Raw genomic sequence first — 23,017 nt, forward strand, 5'->3', positions numbered from 1 at the left:
TAGAAACTGTAGGCTTTAGGTGCCTGCAGGAGTGGAGAACCAGCACAAAATCCTCCATATATACAGAGAGAGGCCTTTGAAGCTGCCTTTTAGGTCAGTGGAAAGCTGTCATTAATCTGAATGTTGCTGCATGAATCCTCCATGGTTGGGAACCTGTTGACGCGGAAGCTCAGACAGATACACCACGACCAATATGATCAGGGTAAATGCCACTTTATTGCACAGATAGCTCAGCTAATATAGACAATTTTCTCCCGCACCACGCAACACTCAAGCAATAATTGGTTACACGCATAGTTCAAACAAGCATCTCTACTATATGATTGGCTAGCCCCAGCTGTTAACTCGCCTACTTATCTACTTCTATGTTTTACTCAAAAATCCTGCTTATCGGTACGTTCAGCAACAGTTCTTTCCTCCCTTCACATAACTCAGCCGTTCACAAAACACAATTTGACCTTCAACATTCCTTGAAGCTTACACTGTCGTCATCAAGTTCTCAGTGCTTGGGGTGCTCACAGGGTGACCATTGATCTCTAAAAATTCTCCCACAGGAACCGCAGTAGCCCATTGCCTCAAGAGACGAGAAGATCAGAAAGAATAGAGGATCTACAAGAGAATGGAAAGCCATGTCAGAAGCATGGGATCTGGGCAAAACGGCTCCAGGTCTAAAGCAATTGTCTGCCCATTGAGCTGATCTAGAGGGCTCCAAAGGCAATTGAACATCCTTTCCTTAAAACACCTAGAATAGCATAAGTCTTGACCACACTGGGCACCAATCTCCCTTAAGTCTTCTTAACCAGCTGCATAAGCAAGGCATTCCTATGCCTATCCAGCCTACAAGGCATGAACCATATGTTGAGACTGTATGTACCAAATCACAGCATACGAAACAGCTGGAAAAGGCAGTAGCTCCTCACATCATCTTTAACTTCTTAGGGCTCAGCACAGTTACATAAACCTTTCTCAAGCAAGGGAACAGACTAATGCCAGATCGCAGTACTGTCACTATACTATTAGGGGCATCAGCAAAATTACCCTTATTCTGTGAGAGCAAAGGGCTCCTGCCAAATTCACTCTCTAGACACCTTCTCACTGGCAACTGATTCACTTCAAAATAGTTTCTCCCCTCCCTCTCCTTTCTCTGAAAGGACTGTTTTCCTTGTGTAAATGTTCAGTTCGAAACTGTTACTATACGATTCAATTTCTTACCTTCCAGAATATCAAAAGTATATATCTATTCAAATAATGTGTAAGTGCCTTAATTCCAACACAGGTATGCTGCTTTAAACCAAGATCAAAACCTACCGAGGGAATAGAATCGGTGAAGAGGAAGCAGAACACAAGACATTACCACCTCACTGCTGAAACAAAAATATTCTTCTTGCTGAAGTATTTTACTATCTTTTAATCACTGAGACAGAGTTAGCTGATACTTCCCTCTTTACTGGCATAGATGCTCTTTATTTTCCATAGGCCATACACAGTTATAGAAGTCTGGACTGAATCCAACAGCATATGATAAATTTATAGTGAGTTGAAAGTTAAACAGACAAATGTAACTAAGAGACTGTAAGATCCTAATTACCTGAAAGGGTAGAGGGTACCAATCCAGCTTTTAAGCTTTTTTTGTAATACAGGGTCCTGATCTAATAAAATACAAATTGGATATCTGTTTTCACTCTTTCTCAGAAGAGAATGATGGCTATATGTCTTGTAACACATAAATACACCTTTGTCCCCCTTTGCTGGTGATTTTATATGACTATTTATTTATTTTGCTGTCACTAAGTAGGTGACTTAGCAGATTAACAATGAGACATGGGTTCAGCTGCAAAACAAATACAAATCCACAAATGAACAAAATGTCAACTACTCCTTTAAAACACACTAAAACCAAGATTTATTCTCAAGTTTCCAGCTTAGAATATTTCATCAGTCAGCATAATAATGAGCAAAAATAAATGGTAAAAGGTAGTCAGTTCCAGAATTATGCACAAATCTCCTTTTGATTTTCAAGATTCACTTTATGCATCGCCAAAAGAAAAGCGCTTCAGGAAGAATATAAAGAGGCTGTCAAAAAAAACCTTCTAAGAAACCTCCTTCACATGAACAATCCTGTTTCAAAATGGTATATATCTGACAAATTAAAAGTCACCTTTAAAGTAATGAGTATGGACAGAAATAACGTGCTAAGCACACTAAATTATTTTGAAGGTCAAATAATAACCTTCAGAAAATGTATTAAAACAAATCTCAATTAAATATTTTTTAAGCTCATACACACAGAAAGAAAATGGATGAAAAAGTATTGCAATGAGTTCTGCTTGGGAACATGTGGATTATCTTTGACTTTTTCCCTTGAACACTGCAATTCACAGGCCACTGGCTTCAGTCAGATTTGGCAGCTGCAAGGTTTCATTAGCCTTTTTCAGGACTTGACAAGGCATCATTTATTTCTGTCATTTACTCTTCAGTTTCCAGTTTCAGTTTCTGGTTTCACTGAGACAGAAACAAGTACTTTATTTCAGAAATATTTTTGGATGGAGGTGAAAACATACAGCTTTGCATTCCAGTGGTCAAGCTTCAAAACAAATATTTAGCATAATCGAATTATAGTTACGCTTTTTCGTGTCATTTATACACAAAAGTTGCAGAGAGCTAAAGAGGCGCTAGCAAATTAACAGCAATTGAAACAGAGGAAGTAATAGTAGAGATTTTTATTTATAACCAGTTCACATCTTTACTGCAATGTAGTGTTTTGCTTTTCTATTAAAACCATTGCTCTGTGAATTTGCAAAGCAGGAGAATGTCAGTTGCCAAAGAAATAAAAATGGGACAGTAATACTTCTGTGCCTGACTGAAATACATATGGTGTTGTCTAGACATTACACTTCTGTAGCTGGAATATTAAAATACTGCAATTACACCGCATATTTGTAGAGTTGTATGGGAAAGCAAAATATCTGTTAAAATCTGAAAGGCAAAATCCCACAGACAAATTTCTAAGGGTAAGTCCTGAATTGTACCTTTCAAACTCCCAGTGTACATCAGGCAGTTTAAGAGGCCTGAGCAGGCCACCTGCCTGAAGGCACTGCCCAGTGGAGCAGATCCACTCTTGGACAGCTAATAGTTGGCTCAGCAAGAGGAAGGCTTAGAGGGATGACACAAACTGTTTCTCTTAGGAAGTGGAGGAAGATTGCCAAAGGAAGACCTAGACAGTTTGGAGTCTGACACAGAACCTAGTCACCATAGTTCTGTGCTCCTGCTGAGACCTGCCTCTGCCCAGGACCCACACAGCAGCAAAACCGCTGCCACACCACCGTCAGTTGGCCAACAGGCTTCACGTTGTCCTGGACGCACAAGGTAACACAGCGTACCCATGATTTTCCAGCTGGCTGAGACATGCTTTTTGGGGCCCTTCTCTCAACCAAGAGTGAAATGAATTCGTTACATTACTCCTACAAACAGGTAGACTGGCTTCACAGAACTACAGAAGTGGTTTTGCCACTTTTGCTTCTTCTTTACTTTCATTTCTTTGTCTGACTAATTTAGCTCTTATTTTCAAAGAGGAAGAGACCTCCTCATCCTTCCATTTCACCGGGGGGAGCCTCTTCTTAGTTGAGGCCCTATAGAAATACAAATAAACCTAACAGTAATCCATAAAAGTAGTTTATTACCATATGCTTGATGTGGCTGGTACTGAATATGAAATTCAATCATTTCACTTGACAAAAGTAAGCACTTAAACTCTGCATTCTCAACAGGAAACAAGGATTACTTCTTATTTGTACTTTATGACTCAAACCTTACTTACTGTTTTCAGTTTAGTCTGGTTCATAGCATTGTAAGAACTGATATTATTCTGATAGCCCTACCAGTCTGGTTCAGAAATGAATGCTTATAGAGGGAAGACATTAGTTAATGGTGGCATATTTCCAATGGACCATTAGGAGGATCATTATAAAAATTCTGAAGTAATAGGCTGAATAAATGCTGAAGTGTAAAGAAATGTACAAGATGTGCAAGAGTACCATTTTTTTTAAAAAAGGAATTATCATTTAAGGTAATATGCCTTCTGAGCATGAAGGCTGTAGGTAGATTAGAATTTCTTTGTTCCCTCTCCTATTCCATTCAATAAGCTTTATTTTAAAACACTTGAATTTTTGTCTGCTTTAAAAAAAACCCAAAACTTTAGAATCCCTGTAGATTATAATTGGAGTTAAGACTAATAAACACAGTATGATAAACATAAAGAATTTATTCATTATAAAAGTCCCGTGACAGCAATTCAAATAAACCAGAACTAAATGACAATAATATCAATAAGACCGTATTCCAATAAGCCTGTAAGACGTTAACTTAAAACTCATGTATCTCTTGAAAGAACTGGGCAGGCTATGGAAAATACCCTAGAAAAAATACTGACTCACACAAGCTAGGGCATCTAGGAAAAGATGAAGGTAGTTAAAATAAATTTGAGGCAAGAAACACTAATGGTGCAAGTAATGTGTTACACAGCAATTACGTGATGCAATGAGAGAAAAAAAACCCCAAAACCCTAAATAACTACAAAGCCGAAATATCCAAACATCATGGAACGCATGAAAATCAAGAGGTGTGATTTTTTTTTTTTTTAATGAAAGATTCATGTTGAATAGTCTAGGGTAAGCTTTGCAAAGAAGCATCTCCTAGATAAGTTAAAACATCGAGAGAAAAAGAAGAGTTGAAAGGAGCAATGGTACATGACAGACGTAGGACAAGGGATTGTTCTGAATGTAGAAGGGAACATCTTGGCAAAAGGAAAGACAAGACAATGCCAAGACTGGGAAAAATATCAAAGGAGTAACACAATGATAAGAGCAAGAAGTAAAAATGAGAAGTAAAAAGTAAAAATGAGAGACAAAAAAGAAGATGAAGACAAGCAAACCAAAATCCCCAAAGGCAAAAATACAGTATTCTCTCTCTCAAAAAAAAACACAACACAAAACCCAACCCCACAAGCACCATTCACTAAACACTTAGAGAGGACCAAAGAGGACAGAAATGAGAAAGCAAGAAGGTTAGCAGAGAGATGACTAAAATATTTACAGTAGGATAGTAATGAAACATGGAAGAAAGAAAAGAGCTGACATAAATCCTTCTGTGTGGGTAAGAGAGCATTGACATTTGGCATGGGGAAATGAAACAAGAAAATAACCAAGGATATAATCTAGGGAACTGAAATACAATACAGACCTCTAAAAAAATGTATGTTTTGAAGACAGGCATGATAGTCTGCATATCCAGGAATAGGTAAAAACTGAAACGTAGCTGGTGGTGGAGGAATGACCAGAAGGAATACATTAGAATAAAGAAGCTATGAGAAAAGCATGTTGTTAAAACAAAAAGCAAAACTTCGGATGAAATTTGAGTGCCCTGAAAATTATTTGATTTTTGCCTTTGGGAAAGGATTTCATCTGTTGTGGGCATCAGTCCAAACCATGGCATAAATAACATACAGAATGCAATGGCAGTAAGTGTTGAGGATACACAAATTTCTTTTAGCTGTCTTTTTCTGTAGTAAGGATTAAGACACTGAATAAGAATCTGAATCATAGCACTGTTTTAGCTTTAGAACATTCAAAACCATTAGCTATGTATGTTCAAAATAAAGTCAGGTGGTATCAACAAGCAAGCACTATTTCCTCAACAAATCTGGGAAAAAATGCATTTGTATCCTTTTGGAAAGACTGAAATTTTCTGGCACCTAAACAAAAAAACTATACAGTCACGTCTTCCCTGCTATTTCTGGAGTGCAGAGTTCTGACACAGCTCTACTGAGATATTCCCAACTGAATAGGCTAAGAAGTTAATTTTTTCTGAAAGGGAGCTCTCACAATGGGTATGTTTGAATTGGGTGGGTGCTATCTGCATCTGTGGAGTCTTTAAAAAATAATTATATCTTCTGGAAGACTTGAATATCCAATACAAGAAACAATGAAATTAAAAAACAAACCAAAACAAAGCAAACCCCAACCAAAACTTTAAAATAAACCAGCTGAGAAGTAAAATGTATTTATACCCATAAAAATAGAGGTTATAATAGGGAACACAATCCTTCCTTCTTGAATTTCCTCTCAGTAATTAATTATGAGAATCTAAGAGGTGATTATATACGTGTTGACATGACATGAGCACTCAATTTTAAATAACATGTAGAATAGCTAAACACAGAAGAAAATGACACTTTCATCAAGTCAGAGCTCTGGGTTTTTTCCAATGTAAGATGTTTTCTATTCTTTTTGTTTCCCCAGACAGTTCAAGCAGATGCTGCCTGTAAAAGTCTGACGCGTTTGCATGCTGGTAACAGATCATGGATCATCAACTTGCCCAATAAAGCTATCTTCTTGTAATTCAGAACATCCTTACCCAGCACTTGTTCTAATATGCGAACAGTCTGATAAGACAGAATCTGATATCATCTATACTGTGAATGAAGGAAACCCAGAAGTTACATTTTGGCTAATTTAACCAAACTAAACGGCATAAAGTCAAATCACTGTAGTCAGCCAGGTAGAAAGATGAAAGCTGTTACTAATATTTTTTTCCCCAATGTTCTCAGAGACTGTGGTGCTGGATGCCAAAGCACAGATACCAACTCTTGAGAGAGAAGAAATGTTCCTTTCCCTTGCCCCTCCATGCTATTGAAGCAAGATTTGCACAAAAAACAACCCCTAAGGGCTCCCTTTCCAAAAGCACAAGAATTGCCTCCCCTGTTCCCTTAGACGTATCTTTTAATTTTTTTCCTAAATACAACTCTCAGTCATTGGATCTCATCATTCATTTGCCAAGTAGATTAAAGTGCCCATCTTAAATACCTATATTAACTGGGGCTATGTTTAATCTGCCTGTAACTTCTGTCTTAAAGTGCCCGTCAATTAACTGGGGCTATGTTTAATCTGCCTGTAACTTTCTTTTGGATATATTATAAAAATACTGACACTCTTTTTCAATAAAAACAAACATAGTTCTCTTTAAAAGTAATTACACCTCTCCTGGAAAATTCACTTGGTATTGATCAGTTTTACTAGCTTCTTTTTCAGTCTTCTAACCTAGTTTTATACTTTTTGCATATTTTTCTATGCTATTTTTGAAGGGTTACTAACAACACTGGACAAATTAGTCCAGCGACTGTCGCATTCAGACTGTGTAAGTAAGTGAATTATCCTGTTTACTATTTAAATTCCCCTTTATACACCTGAATGGATGAAGTGAACCTTTTTACCACAGCAGACACTAATGCAGGCTGCAAAGGACCTCAGGAGGTCTCTACTCCAACCTCCTGCTCAAAGCAGGGTCAGCTATGAGTTCAGGTCAGGTTTCTCAGGGCTTTATCCAGTCAGGTCTTCACACTGCAAATTCATTTTCAGTCAATTTTCAACAAGGATTCTTAAGTTATCATCAAACTCAGTGCTTTGAAACCCACCCCTTGAACATGGTCTTTGCTTTGTATCCCTACATGCCTAAGATCACATTTAGCTCCATATAAATACTGATGCTAATACAGAACCAACGTACAGACCAATTCACCATGCCTTCGTCATTATTTACCACGTTCTTCCTCCTCATTTTCCCTTCTCCATTCCCTGCCTGCTATTTCTTCAAACAACACTACTGTAACCTTTGTGAACCCAGCATCACACAGTCATTTAATCTGCCTATGTTTCAGTTTGCTCATATGTAAAATGTGGTCTCCCTGCACAGAATGCGGTATTTGATGTATTTCCTGGAAGTGTTTCCTGGCCTCAGAAGGTGGTGAAAAGGTGCATCTCCTGGTGGAACTCTGGAGAGAAGATGCGACACAACTGTAATCTCAATGGCCTTTCATGATCATAAAATAAACCCACTGAAATCATTATTAACTCTCTGAATACTGTAGCTATAAAGATTTATAACCAATGTCTACTCCAATAAATATTTCTTTAGAATTTTTTATGAGTTTTAACTTATGATTACACTTGTGATAGGAAAGAAATATAAGACACTAATTGCTAATAGTAAATGTGTAGATATGCGTAGTGCATTATTACTGCATTAATCATAAGTAATGATGAAATATACTGCATAGAATTTTAACATTAATCAAAGTGATAACTGTAACAAGCAAATCAATACCTTTCAAAGTGCTGCTCCTTTTCACCAAATATGTTTGCAAATAGTGTGATTACTTGTTATTGCATATTTCTGGAAATTACTTCAGAGGGCAAAGCACATAGGCATTTGGAGACTTTTTATTAGAAAAATAAAATAACCAAGGCACGTTCATTACAATCCTAAGGATAATTACAATCTTGCTAGAATGTGACTAGTATCTAAAAAGTTTGTCTTTCTTTTTCTTCTGCTTCTATCAGTCAGTGAATTAATTCCTTTACAAATATGACATCAATATGCTATTTCTGAGAAAGGCATCTGTTTTTCAATTACATCCCATGAAAGTCTCTGGTACCATGAAATGTATGAGGTGCCTTATTCTCCCTGCAATACCAAACTATGTGAAGGGATTATCTTTTTTCGTGCAAAAATCTAATTTAATTTACTTGGCTCAATTCATTATAAGTGACATGGGCCACTGAACTCTGACATAAACCATAGGCTATAAAGTATGTTTTGGAAACCAACAGGGCTATTATTTTCCTTCAAACATCAAGTTCTAACTTGTATCTATCAGGCACAAGTATGGCAAGTTGCCTGCACACCTACTGCCCTGCAAAATCATAAGCTGAGTGTGCAATAACTCAATAGAACACAAGTGTGTATTTTGCGTGTGCAGCAAAATGGGTGAAGATGAATGCAAAAGAAAAAGGAAGTGTTTGACAAGTAGACATCACAGGTAAAACATGCAAGTTTTAGGAATGCAAGTTTATACATGCATTTCTAAGTTGCCAACTGATGTGGCTTTAACCTAAGATAGTGTTCCAGACAAACAAAAATGCAACTTTTTTGCAGCCCCCCACCCTTCTACCTCTATGAATGATAGATAAGGGTTATCACTATTTCATAGTAAAATACCTCTCTCTAAAATTGAGCCACACGTGGATGAGAAACTGTGAACGTCCTCCTTGTCAGCATTATGGCTCCAACCCCACATAACTTTCCCATCACAGAGCAATTATGAAGGGGACCACAGGTTTTTCCGCTATGCAACAAGGCTTCAAACGGTACCTTCCCCAAGACCCACAGCAGAAAAAAAAAACAAACTCAACCTCTCTGGACATGCTAGGCCACTCTTGATTGGCACAACCACAAAGTGACGTAGACTGATTAAAGACGTTTCATAGCCAAGAAGTCTAAGGGAATCATTTATCCAGCGTCCTCCTCAGGCAGCTCTGACCACAAGTCTCTTGTGAGCCTAGACTTTAATGCAAGGCTTCCCTCAAGGAAGTTAGATGTGGGAACATGTATCCTCAACCGTGGGTGAGACCTAGCCCCCAAAACAACACAGTGCAATTTCCAGCCTCTACATTCAGTTTCAATACTTGGTATTTGCGGCCAGCAAAAGGAATTCAATGAAGAATTCAATTTTCCTTCTTTCCAGTATTTGGAGAATTTAGCACAGTGACTAAGGCTTCATTTGCCTGCAGCTGTTTCAGAGAGAAAAAGGAAAAAGAAAAGGGAAAAAAAAAAAAACGCAAAAGCCATGAGTTTACACAATTTAAATCCTGATGGACCATTTTAAAAGGGAAGCAGAATGCAATTTTAACAGACCCTAAATAGTCTGCTTCGTGCATGCTCACTTAATACCGAATCATGACATTCTTAAAATTTCAAGCAGGGAAACCTGCTCTGGTTACCTTGGTGATAAACTAAAGACAAAATTGCACATAATTGTTGCTGATGTCACTGCTCCCAATTGTTTCCAAGGTTACAGAGTACCTCAAATAATTGTGATGTTTCATTTCTCGACTATATTGGAAGCCCATTTTCTGTTCTCAGTAAATTGTTTAGTGCTGCAGGTAATCTATCTAAACCTTATCTAATAAGGCATCAGCAGCCTCTCAGCAACCTTTGGTAATGATGTAGATTTATATGTTGAAAATGTAGCTACCTAGTTCTTTACTAAGCAATTTGACTCCCAGATTATCTCAATTATTTTTATCCTAAGAATCTATTTCCATAACAAAGTATATTAATCAATCATATAAAAATATCTGAACAGTAAATGTCTTACTGCAAAGCAATATTACATATGAATTATCTACCTGGAAGGAAGCTGTTCTCTTGGCTGAATGGTGGAAAATTGGCTGTTAACTATTTATAACTGACTGATTTTCCCACCGTCTTCAAGCTCATTTTAAATGCAAAGCACAAGTATTTTGCTGTACTAAAAAAAATCAGCCATGCTACATCTTCCCTATTGCAACCTCCAGTTTACCGTGCACCGTAGCATGAATCTCCTTTAAAATCAGTAACTACTATATGGAAGGACTACTCTGCTACCCTCACAGTATTACTGCCTCAGGACAACTACAGACAATACTGTTAAGTACTGTAGTTGTGTATGAATTGACAAGCAATAGGGAGCAGTTTTGAAAACACACTAAACACAATGTATTTTTAGTCTACAATAATAAAAGCAAGACTTTGTAGCTCAGATCTATCCCCCAAATCTAACTAAGCCACATTTCAAATCCTCACTTCTGAAGGAGACAACGGTCGGTTAGTAGATGTCCATCTCCCACCTCTCCTCCTGCTGGATGTGCCCTTCATCACTTGACTGTTCTCAGACTGCAGGGCTTGACCTTGTCAGCATGAAATTTTCCACTAGAGCAAAACAAAATGGCACTTACTGTATCTCAGCAGTCTGTTATTACTTATGCAATGGATTTTGAAAAGTAATAATTTACTTTAGAAACTGGTTGACTAAAACAGTTTATGTGCATTTAATGCATGAAATGAACTCCATATGGAGTCACTGAAAACATCTGTCAGGCATCTCAGCTTCTACCTAGAGTTTAGAGAGGGTTAGAGTGCAGCACAGAGCGTAAAACAGAATATCAGAGGTGATTCTTCTTTGTTTGCTCAGAAAATGGCTGAAAGCTAAGCATGTTTATTTTCATGACATTCACTTGAGTTTCCCAATGATTTCATTTCAGCTGCATCCATTTTAGCTCTTCGGTGTGTAATTCCCATGAACGTTCTAGCAACAAATATACTGGCAGGAATGTTTGCTGAAACAGCCTGTTTTAAATAAACACCAAAGAATATACGTATAAAACAACAGCATTCTATTTGTAATTGCATGTATTCATGAGAAAGCCAGTTGGAGGAGAGACTCTTAACGAATCAGAAACCAGCAACATACTATGCAGGCAGTCTCCTCCCTAACAGCTGAAATAGTAAATGCTTACAACAGACTATCCAACGACAAGCCACAGGGCATGAATTACTTGCTGAAATTAGGCTATGAATCTGAACATAGGAACAAAGAATGCACCTGCAAAATCAAATTCTATCTGTACACAACTTATGAAAAGGAACGGAAAGACAAAATCAATGAGAAACAGTTATGTAGTCGTATCTAAATTATGTGATAACTGAATAGCTAAGGAAAGAGAGGAAGGAAATTGCACAAAGATGATTTAGTTTCAAAGCTGATTCTCTACTGTCTTATGTAGTGTATAAAAACATTTGTAGTATTTTACCACTTTCTCAAATATATTAAAATGTCATAAGGTAGTGGGGAACAGAACCCATTTTGCTACGATATGGCTGCTAATTGCATACACTTCAATTTTTAGATCTACTGCCAGACTTAAAAGACTACTTATCTGTACATATTTGGTATGGTCTTAGACACAAACAGCGCTCTCTGCTTTTTAGACACAGATGATGTAATGAAGGTAACACTACTACCAGCCACTCATTACTCAGTTCAGCACTGGCACAAATCTATTTAAATCTGATATTCAAACCCTAGGACGCATTTGCCTTTTACCAATTCATACACCTGTTGGAAATGCATCAGTAATAAATAACTCTTACGCATCTTTAGAAGGGCAGAGTCCCTGCCCCAGCGTGTTTTGGCATTGTTGCAAACCGTGAGACAATACGATAGTAACAACATTAAAATATCTTGTCCTCACAGCACAAATCTCTTTCCCCATGGAACTAACACGTGCTTTGCCAGATGACACAAACAAATGCCAGGACATTCACGCAGGACTAGGGGTGTACCCCAAGGGTCAATACTGAGCCCACTATTGTTGAACGGGACATTCAACATCTTCATGAATGATCTGGACGATGTAGCAGAGTGCACCCTCAGCAAGTCTGCTCATGTTCCAACCTGGGAGGAGCAGCTTATATAGCAGAGGGTTGTGCTGCCATCCAGAGGGAAGGAACCTCAACAGGCTGGAGAAATGGGCCGTCGGGAACCTCATGAAGTTCAGCGAAGGAAAGTGCAAAGTCCTGCGCCAGTATATGCTGGGGGCTGACCAGCTGGAAAGCAGCTTTGCACAGAAGGACCTGGGGGTCCTAGTGGACACCAAGTTAAACACGAGCCAGCAATGTGCCCTTGCAGTAAAGGCGGCTACTGGTATCCTGGGGCTGCATTAGGAGAGGTGTTGCCAGCATGCTGAGGAAGGTGATCCTTCACTTCTGCTCAGCGCTGGTGAGGCCACATCTGGAGTACTGTGTCCAGTTCTGGGCGGGATAAATACCAGAGAGATACAAAGCTACTGGAGAAGGTTCACTAAGATTGATTAAGGGACTGGAGTACTTCTTCACATGAGAAAAAGCTGTGACAGGTGGGACTGTTTAGTATAGAGAAGAGAAAGCTCAGGACGGATATTAACAATATATATTAATATATGAAGGGAGAGTGTAAAGAAGACTGAGCCAGGCTCTTTTCAGTGGTGCCCAGTGACAGGCCAAGAGGTGATGGGCACACACTGAAACCCAGAAGGTTCTGCCTGAACATCAGGAAACACTTTTTCACTGTGAGGGTGACGGAACACTGGCACAAGTTGCCCAGACAGGTTGTGGAGTCTCCATCCTTGGAGGACCTCCAGAGGTCCCTTGCAACCTCAGCCATTCTGTGATTCTGTGGAAGAAGATATAGCCAAGTACACACGCTTATTGACATTTTCAAAAACACATCAATGGTTCACTTTCTCTGAAATCGGTGACCCTGGATTCTTTGGAAAAAATCAAACACAGAATGGAGATTAAAAGAATTTTAGCAAAAGTGAAACACAGAAGTGCTTCTTGGAAATTCCACTAGCTACCTCACAACATATTTCGGGACCTAAATAATTTTGAAAATTTGGTCCTATTTGACTTGTTCAAGATTATATGAGGAGTCTGTAACCTGCTGAAGAACTAGTAGTGGTCTTCCCAATCCTCAGTCACATATCTGTATTCTTTTCCATCTACAAACAGACTCTATCCTTGAATAGCTTTGCTATTCATATACCAACCAAGGAAGAGCCTAAGGACCTTGTATTTATGCCCATTAGATACTTCCACAGTACTCTTAGATGTAACGTGTTCTCTTACATTTTCAGTATTTGGGATTTTCTATAAAAATACAATCACGAAATAGTGAAAGTCCAATGTATCGGACAATAAAATAACATGTAAAAGTCAAATTATTCCTCAGAAAAGTATACACAGCTTTTACGGATATCATGATGCCCTACCTATAACCACAGGCAGAATCTGGTCTTTTGAGGTAGTTTAGTTACATTGCTGTGACTGCATTTCACATTCCTACTAAGAAATAAATACTGTGCTCTGAAACTTCTACACCTGCTGTCAAATTATTCATCATAAGACTACATTAAGCATGTTCTTTTAATTACTTTAAACACTTCACTTTAAATGCAATTCTATTAATTCTTTTGGCTTCTGTTTCACAAAAGCAATCAACTCCAAGCTTTATTGTCCTACAACACATACTTGTATTTCTTTACAGTTCCAAGCAACAGCAGTAAAAGTGTAAGCTACATGATATATCAGTATCATGTCAGTACCAATGCAGATGGCAAAATTACAAAAAAGTTGGTAAAGCCAGGTGCAGTATGAAAGGCTAAGTTAGAAAATGTTAATATTTAAATGTTGCCTCCAAAAAATATTGTCCCCACAATGGTTCTTACTTGTTCAGATGGATGAAACTACCTGTAGTATACCAGTTCCTTCACACAACAAAGCAAAGTGAAGGTGCAGATATTTTGGCTCCTCTACCTCATATGACTGGCCCACAGTCACACTATATATTGAAGTGTAACAGGTTTATTTTTCTCTCTTGACACGACCATACTTTAAAAACAACAACAACTGTGTAGTCTTAAAGAACTTCTTCAAAGATCATTACCAACATTAAAGATGAAGTGTATGATGCACTTCATCAAAGATACACTGTCCCACACCATATCCTGGTCTCTAAATTGAAGAGACATGTATTTGACAGATGGACCACTCGGTGGATAAGGAACTGGCAGGATGGTCGCACTCAAAGAGTTGTGGTCAACAGCTTGATGTCCAAGTGGAAACCAGTTACGAGAGGTGTTCCTCAGGGGTTGGGGCAATCCCAAGCACAAATACAGGCTGGGCGGGGAATGGATCGAGAGCAGCCCTGAGGAGAAGGACCTGGGGGTGCTGACTGACGAGAAGCTCAACATGAGCCGGCAAGATCGCAACCCAGAAAGCCAACCATATCCTGGGCTACATCAGAAGTGTGGCCAGCAGGTCAAGGGAGGTGATTCTGCCCCTCTATTCTGCTCTGATGAGACCTCACCTGGTGTACTGCATCCAGCTCTGGAGCCCCCAACACAGAAAAGACATGGACCTTTTGGAGCAGGTCCAGAGGGCCACAAAGATGATCAGAGGGCTGGAGGACCTCTCCTATGAGGATAAGCTGAGAGAGTTGGGGTTGTTCAGCCTGGAAAAGAGAAGGTTCTGGGGAGACCTTATAGTGGCCTTCCAGTACGGAAAGGGTACAGGAAAGATGGGGAGGGACTTTTTACAAGGGCATGTAGAGATAGGACAAGGGGGAATGGCTTTAAACTAGAAGAAGGGAGATTTAGACCAGATAATAGACAAATTTTTCACTCTGAGAGTGGCGAGGCACTAGAAAGGGTTGCCCAGAGAAACTGTGGAAGCTCCATCCCTGAAGGTGTTTAAGGCCAGGCTGGATGGGGCTTTGAGCAACCTGGTCTAGTGGGAGGTGTCCCTCCCTAGGGCAGGGAGGTTGGAACTAGGTGATCTTCAAGGTCCCTTTCAACCTAAACCATTCTATGATTCTATGTTTGCACAGAAAGTACAAAGATAATTATATTGCCTACCTGCAAACTACCAGGAAGCTAAAGTTGTGATGGGGCAGGAGGCGGAGACACTGGATTTGGCTCTGCTAGAGCCAGGTCAAGTCCTGAAGCAGTCAAGCATCACTAAACTCAAACTAATAAGCACTCCCAAAAGCTTTAGGTCTCAACACAGTATGACATAGGTGAAGAACTACACCATTCAATCAGTACTCACAAGCTCAACTCCATTCTACTCCTGGCTATTTAACATGAATTAATGAGGCATAGTAATTTTTATTGAAATTTCATTTAATTTGCGGTTTTCAAGGGTTAAAAAAATTAAATAAACATTTCTTATCACCAATCAGTTTTCAAAATGGTGCCTTATACTGCTTTCAGAAGAGCAACACGTGACTGATACAGACACGAGAGGAGAATTTGGTTCAGTTTCTGTTAGTGTCAGCTGCCACTGTAACCTAGAAATTGCTCTTAATTTACCACCTCCCTGTAAACAGGAATGTAAAGAGACAGATCCTGAACGACATGATCTCTGCAACATGATCTGAAATCCTCACTTTACATGGGTATATACACTCACCCTTTCCAGACTACAATGGACAATCTTTATCTCCGCTTTGCCACACTACTTTTCATAGGCATTACCTTTCTTTTCAAAATTTCAAATCGCTGCTACCTTAAGAGATAGTACTGATATGATGTAACATTTATCACAAGATAACATCGTTTGAAGAATTTATGGACTTATTTTACTTTAAAAAGCTTAGGTGTAATGGTATTTGAGAATCTTTTACTTTGTAATCTTTTGCCAAAACAGACACACCTAAGTAGTGGCAGCAGATGGAAGAGGTTAAAAGTATCAACTCCCAAATTACCACCTTTGCTAAGCCACCTTCCCTTCATAATTTAGACCCTTCTGTTGGAGATTTGAAAATATATTCTAGACAGATGACATGTTAACAGAATCATTTCATGGTTCAGTGTCTTCGCAGTATGATTTATCTCTATCTCTAGGCACTGGAGGTCCCTTTTCAGGAGATTTATGAGTTAGATCCAGGAATTCATTTTCACGAAGAAGAATGTGTGCATCATTGCAAAACAGAACATTAACATTTGATCTAAGATAATGCTTCCTTCTTATTAGCAGTTTTAAGAATGTCACATGCATGTGGTATCACAATTGTTTCCAAGACGCTGCACATTCATATAATAAAATGTTCATGAATGAAAGAGGTTTTTAAAATTTGCAACAGTGCATGAACATGTATCACTGCACATTCATACAATAAAATGTTCATGAATGAAAGAGGTTTTTAAAATTTGCAATAGTGCATGAACATGTATACCATTCTCTTCCAAATTTTCATAATACATACAGAAATAAGGTCCAGAAGACTAGCGTCTAATGAAACATCTGATTTAAAATTTAACTGGCATTTTCTGCTTCACTCCACTTTTGCTATCAGATATTTGCTGCAGACACTACATTTTCGGTAGGACAAGAAAAATGGTTAACCACTGGAAGATGGGTCATCTGGTCCACAGCTCAGGCCATATTATCAAAAGTACAAAGTTAATAGTTATACACCTTTGAAAACACTGTGTTTTTTGAAGTGCTCAACATCCAGTGTCTCCTGCTGTGAAACACCGGTCAGGTTTTCAGGGCAGTGCAGTTCACTGGGATCACCTATTTTTCATGCCCAACATGAGACACTCGGTGAATCCTGAAGGTTCACATGCCCTCTGCTATTTTGTTGAGATAAATTCAATCTCTAATCACATTTTATGTTGTTCAATCAATGAAAGGAAACCTTTTTACTGTCCTGTTCAAATAGAGACTTCTGGTAGCTGCAAGACAAAACTCTAGATGTGCAAGTGTAAGAATGGAAGACGGGGAGTAACACTTCTGTTTGCAGTCTTTCAACTCATGTTACTTATCTAACAGTAGCATTTATGGGTCTTTCACTAGAATCTTTGTAATAAAATCCTTACCCTAAACAAGACGGGGGAAGAGAACTGCAAATAAAGAAGTCATGATCTTTATTTAGAAAGCCACAGCAAACAGACAAGACAGTTGCTGCTCATGTTGTGCAGATGAAAGAGACAAAGAGAGAGACAGATAGACGTGATTGAGGCCTTGTTATCTACAGTGTCCTGTTAAGAACTATATTCAAACAAAACACTTTCAGCAGACAGGATCCTGATCAGAGACAAAGTATTTGAATCTTTTTCCAGCAATGCTGAAAGGACAGAGATGTTAAAACCATAAAAAAAAAAAAAAGAGGGTTACAAAAATACAGAGCTAGGAACCTCAGAGCACTAATGGAGAATGCAAAAATCAAACATCTTAGTGCCATCAGAATTTCCCATATTATGAACTCCTGCCTTATGGACCAGCCTCCAGTCTTATTTGACAGCTCACAGGGCTATCACTACAAGTTCTGTCATTTCTATATAAATACTAGCCTGCACAGAGAAGTATGACTGGGAAAATCCCAATTTCAACAGTTGTCCAATGAGATATATACCTAGGATGGGATAGAGAGAATGTTCATGGCAACTGGAATGTTTTATTGTGAGTATGTTGTTTTCCGTTAATGTCCTCCAAAGAGGAGAATATAAAATATTTGAAGTAGAAATGATGAAGATAGATCTGGATTTAAATGGCCATAAGGAGCCTCCTCTTCCAGCAATGCCATCTTGGGGTGCTACAACGTATAGAAAGTATAGAGAAGTGTAATTTCTTATCTATTGAAAGAATATTTGGGCTTTGTAACTAGTACCATCTGAATTTAACACCTTATTTGCTTCTTGTTTAGAGAACACAAACAGCGTAGGATGTTTGGGTACTATTAGCTTTTCCCATTTTCCTGCTTAAATTAGCACATGAAAACAGTAAAAGCCTGATCCTTGACTTGAGTTCTACACAAGACGACATCTCCAAAGATCTCAGTGGTATGCAACTGCTGTGACTGTTAGTACAAAACCATTCATTCAGTGGTTGATTCAAACCCTATAAAGGGAAAGTAAAAACTCACTGATTTCAATTATATTCACTTAAGCCTAAGGCCTACCTCCACAGCTCACTAAGTTGAAATTCAGTGCCAAAGCTAATGGCACAATTACTGTCAGTCTCTAGGAAAAAAAAAAAAAAAGGCTAAAGTGACATAGAAACTTAATTATTTTATTCCCTACTTGAGAATGGAAAAATTCTGTCGAATCACGCACACTGATTTCTGTATCTAGCTTTGGCAATTTCACCATTACTAACATTTTTAAGTACATTCATGAGAACAGATTATTCAGTGCTTGATAAAGAAAAAACTTGAAAACTATTGCAAAGTTTTCTGATAATGTAAAGAAATCATCAGCACACGAAACAGACCAGTCTAGCACACAGAAGGCAGTATAAATAGAAAGATACGGATCAACTGTAGTCAAGAATGTAAGGGAACAAGGAATTAATTCCTGGTAACTTTCTGCCTGAGTGATGTCCAAGTGTCATTCACTGTGAATAGCAATTTCACCTTTTCTTCTGCAAACTGAAGGCAAATCAGCCCAATCAACAAAAATTATCCTGGGAGAACACATATAGAAATCAGATATATGCAGTAAATCAACAGACCATTACATTTATTGCTCATTATTCACAGTAGCTTTTTACACTTCCAGATAAAATGGAGCGTGACTGTAGGGTACCATAGTCACACCATAACTGCAACACACTTTGGTGATTTTTGGTACTAATACATTTAATACATTTAAAAATAACTGAAACTTGATTTGCCAGTTTCACATCAAACCACAAGAAAACACAGCTGAAAGAGGAGCTGTTACCAACAAATTAAATTATGTATGTCTCTGTCAGAAATTAGAGTACGGGTATATATGCAAGGCTGGAGTTACAAAAGGTTATAGTTCTTCCTGACCCAGGTCTTACAACTACCTCCAGAATCCCAGAATTAAAAGTGTGTACCTTAGTATTCAGCTCCATTGTACTCCAATAATAATTTGGTTTGAATAGCAAATTACAGTTGTGAGATAATTTCAGAAACTGCTAACCTCCTGCTAGTGGCCATTTTCCAGGTGAAAGCAAAACCTGGCTGGATGAGTTCTTTCTCACTATATCCCTCAGGAGCATTAAGCTTCAGACTTCACTTGAGAGCAGTGCTGTCTGTGAACTGAGGGCAGTCAGCTGAGTGAGCCTTTCCTACATCTCACCAGATGTGCAGAATTACATCTTCATTTAAACAACGAGTGGAGCAGAGCCCGCTGTAGGAAAAGCTCAGACAAGCTGCCTCCTATAGAAAGCAGGAGGCAGGACATGCTAGTGATTACCACCCCTCTGCTGAGACAAGAATTTGAGCTGCATGAATACACTGCCTCTCATTCACTCTACCATAAACAAAGCTGTTTGATTGCAGGTATCATCAGAGCAATATTAAGACATGAAGATCCCTGTGTACTGCACAAATGTGTCTGGAGATGTGACAAGTGCTAGTCTCAGTTAAGAAACTTGAGTCCAGAGTCTAACCATAGTCTCACTGAGCCAAAAACTAGGTCTGAGAGCTTTGGCTCAAAAGCACGACAGATGCAGAGAAAGTCTTGGGCAAGAAATGGCAAAGCAATAACAAAAAAGAAAAAGAGGGGAAAAAAAAAAAAAAAGAAACAGCAGGGTTCCTTTTCTTTTGATTGGATCTTACAATGACATTAAGTCACATGGAGAGAGGAAATAGGGATTGACTGTACGTCTTCTCTTTTCATAAGGCAGCTAAGGGTTACCAAATAAAGCTAGCCAGCGACACACTAAAAGAGAGAGTTCTTCCAATAAAATATAGCTACTCTGTAGGCTTCCTTGCTACTAGATGTTATAGCAGTTGAGAACTTGTATTGGATAAATTCACGGATGATACTCGAGGACACTAACTACCTAAAAATGACCAACTGGCTTAACATTTGCATTTATAACGTCAGACACAGATGTTATCCTGAAAGCAGAAAGTGTAAAGATACCAGATCCCTGAACTCAGAGTATTTTGGATTGTACAGTCTCAGAAGGGGAACTGCAGTGTTTCTGTATGTCGCTGCTTGAGCACTCAACAAACAGTGCTTGGAAGAACCACTTTCAACCTGAGAAGAGCCTCAATGCCGATGTTGAAAACGCTGTTAAAAATGTGTGAACTGCAGCACAGATACCAGGAACTGCACTAAGATTACTTGTAAACTGTAAACTTGTAAACTACTAGAAGAGGACAATGCACCTTCTGGTCATATTTACTACCCCTCTGAATTGAATTCAAACAAGTACCAGGAGAGAAGCTCTATCTCCTATACCCCAGGCCTTTATGCCATCCAGCACTCAACATCACCCACTTTAATATGAATGTACAGTTACCAGCCGCAGGGTTATAGTTCATAAAATGCAAAGCAGAGGGACACATCTCAACTTAAAAATTGCTACCATTCTATTTAGTAAATGTACCCTGTATTTAATTCATCAGGTAGATAACAAACTAAAGGTGAGGTAAGTCATACAGAGATGCAACAGCCAATAGGGAAAGGGGTAAACTCCGAAAAGAAATCCAAGCCTCTACATGTATCTTCCTATTGCTTGCTGTTACTTTTGGTATGACTTCTGTCCTTTCAAACTGTTTTGCACATTGATAAAATTTATAGATACTGCTTTAGCAACCTAAAGCCTCCCTTGTTGTCTTACTTGCCAGGACCTGTTTGGCACTTACGCAAAGGCAAGATGAACCGCTGCTTCAGTATGTATAATTTTGAAAAGAGTGGTGGCAGTTCATGTCTGAGCTGGGTAGGAGATAACTATATGACGAAAAACCCAGCACAACTGCATCTGCATATAAATAGACTTAATCAGAAATGCAAATTGCAATCAGAAGACATTTTAAAAGCCTGTGATAACTGTGCAGATAACAAAAGGTCAAACGCTTGTATTGCTGAAGGTTTTAAACTGTTACCAGTCAGTGGCAATGCCTTTTTTATGAGTAAAATGTGGAAAAGATAAGTATATGCCAGTCTAATCTAATGACGGGCACTTTCGATATTTCATCTATTACTACAACTGCTCTGTTGTTAAACTCTGTTTTACACTGTCAATCTCAACTTATTCAGGAATGCTCAATGAAAACAAAATGAAACCAAAAATAGACAACATGAAATAATACAGCTAATTTACACGACTATAAATAGAGGGAATTTCTACCCCTTTTTCATGTCCATATACGACAACCCAAATCTTCACATTTTAACATCCTTGGGTAAATGGAAAAAAAAATTATGACTGCAGTTTGCTGAAACTGCCAGACTGATTCAGAGGATTGTCAAAATTGTGTGGTTTTCTTCCACAGTAAAACAAGACAAAGACTCTAGGGGATCAACATTTAAAAATGTTATTGAACAGTTACAAATGTTGGCTTCTTCCCTTTTTGAAACAAATGTTTTCATCAATAGTAGCTAAGAAAAGTACTTTTGAAGGGAGGTACCTTGATATTGCATGATTTTATATTCTAAGATAAGAATAAAATAAATGCATAAGTCTTCATCATTTCAAGCCATTCTAAATATAAATTATTGTAGAAATCAAGATGAAAAAAAAAGTGTTTAACATTACAGCTTTTTAATATCTTCTCCTATGAGGGATTCTTAGCATTTGAAGCACAAATGTTTACCAAATATTTCTTTCTCCTTTCACTAGATTGCCTTTGGATAAACTAGTGAGGGAAGAGAGCCATCTAGTGCCATACCTTGGAATTTTAAAAAGGGTTTTCACCGGATGCATGTCAAATAAAGGAGGGTCTCCATCCCCCAGTTCAATAGCTGTTATTCCCAAGGACCATACGTCACATCGAGCATCATATGAGTAGTCATACTGTTGTTCACAAGCAATGACCTATCAGAAAAAAGCAGAGAAAACAATGCTTTAACGGAACGTACAATTCACACCTCCTAGTGTGACAGGAAGATACTTTTAGAGTTATGTCTAAAATCCTATGTCACGTTCAAATCCATATCCTTGCCTGTACATCCCAGTTATTAACCCCCCCAAAAAATGTAACAGTAAATTAGAACTTCTCTTAGGTTTGTCTTCCTTAAAAACAATCTCCCTCTTTTTAAAAATACATTAAGCTCCATGGGATGCTTCACATATCTATACAAAGAACATCACTCTACTAAATCCTGTTTTTGAACGCACTTCTTTCAGAAACCTATTACAGGAACAGAGAATCCTATTGATGTCAGTCTTGTTAACTTCTATGACTATTCATGAGGATAGACTGATTTGCACAGCTGTTCTTTAGATAAGAATATTCCATCAGTCATTTCTGCCATTATTTTTTTTTTTAGTTTGCATCTACTAGATTTGAGTAGTTTAAAAAGAAATCTTAATTAACATACCATGTGCCTTGTCTAAGAAAAACTGAAGTTAACAGGAATCTCTCCTTGGACATCAGAACTGTTTTGCTTCACAAACTTGATGCACACTTCAGCTAACCCACTGTTTGCATTCTAATCATAAGCTAATTATACATATAAGGTGGAAACAATTCTGCATCTAAATGTGAGAATCAAACTAAAGTTAAAATTTAGCCCTTATCTTTGCAAAGAGATGAGACAAAAAATCACAGCTTCACTGTCTTTTATTCTATCATGATTTGGAATCCTGTCTCAAGTTTGTCTTCCCAAATGTCATG

At 38.3% G+C, this 23,017-nt stretch overlaps 1 protein-coding gene across 1 annotated transcript in view; it reads right to left on the reverse strand.

Annotated features, from left to right (window-relative positions):
• Positions 1-23,017, reverse strand: part of MYO3B (myosin IIIB) — a 181,285-nt gene that overhangs the window by 137,864 nt on the left and 20,404 nt on the right. Inside the window, 1 exon segment of the mRNA XM_009894642.1 lies at positions 22,070-22,215. Within this exon segment, the coding sequence (XP_009892944.1) occupies positions 22,070-22,215 (146 nt within the window).

This window comes from Charadrius vociferus, unplaced genomic scaffold (genome assembly GCF_000708025.1).
Source record: "Charadrius vociferus isolate BGI_N301 unplaced genomic scaffold, ASM70802v2 scaffold161, whole genome shotgun sequence".
Taxonomy (NCBI): Eukaryota; Metazoa; Chordata; class Aves; order Charadriiformes; family Charadriidae; genus Charadrius; species Charadrius vociferus.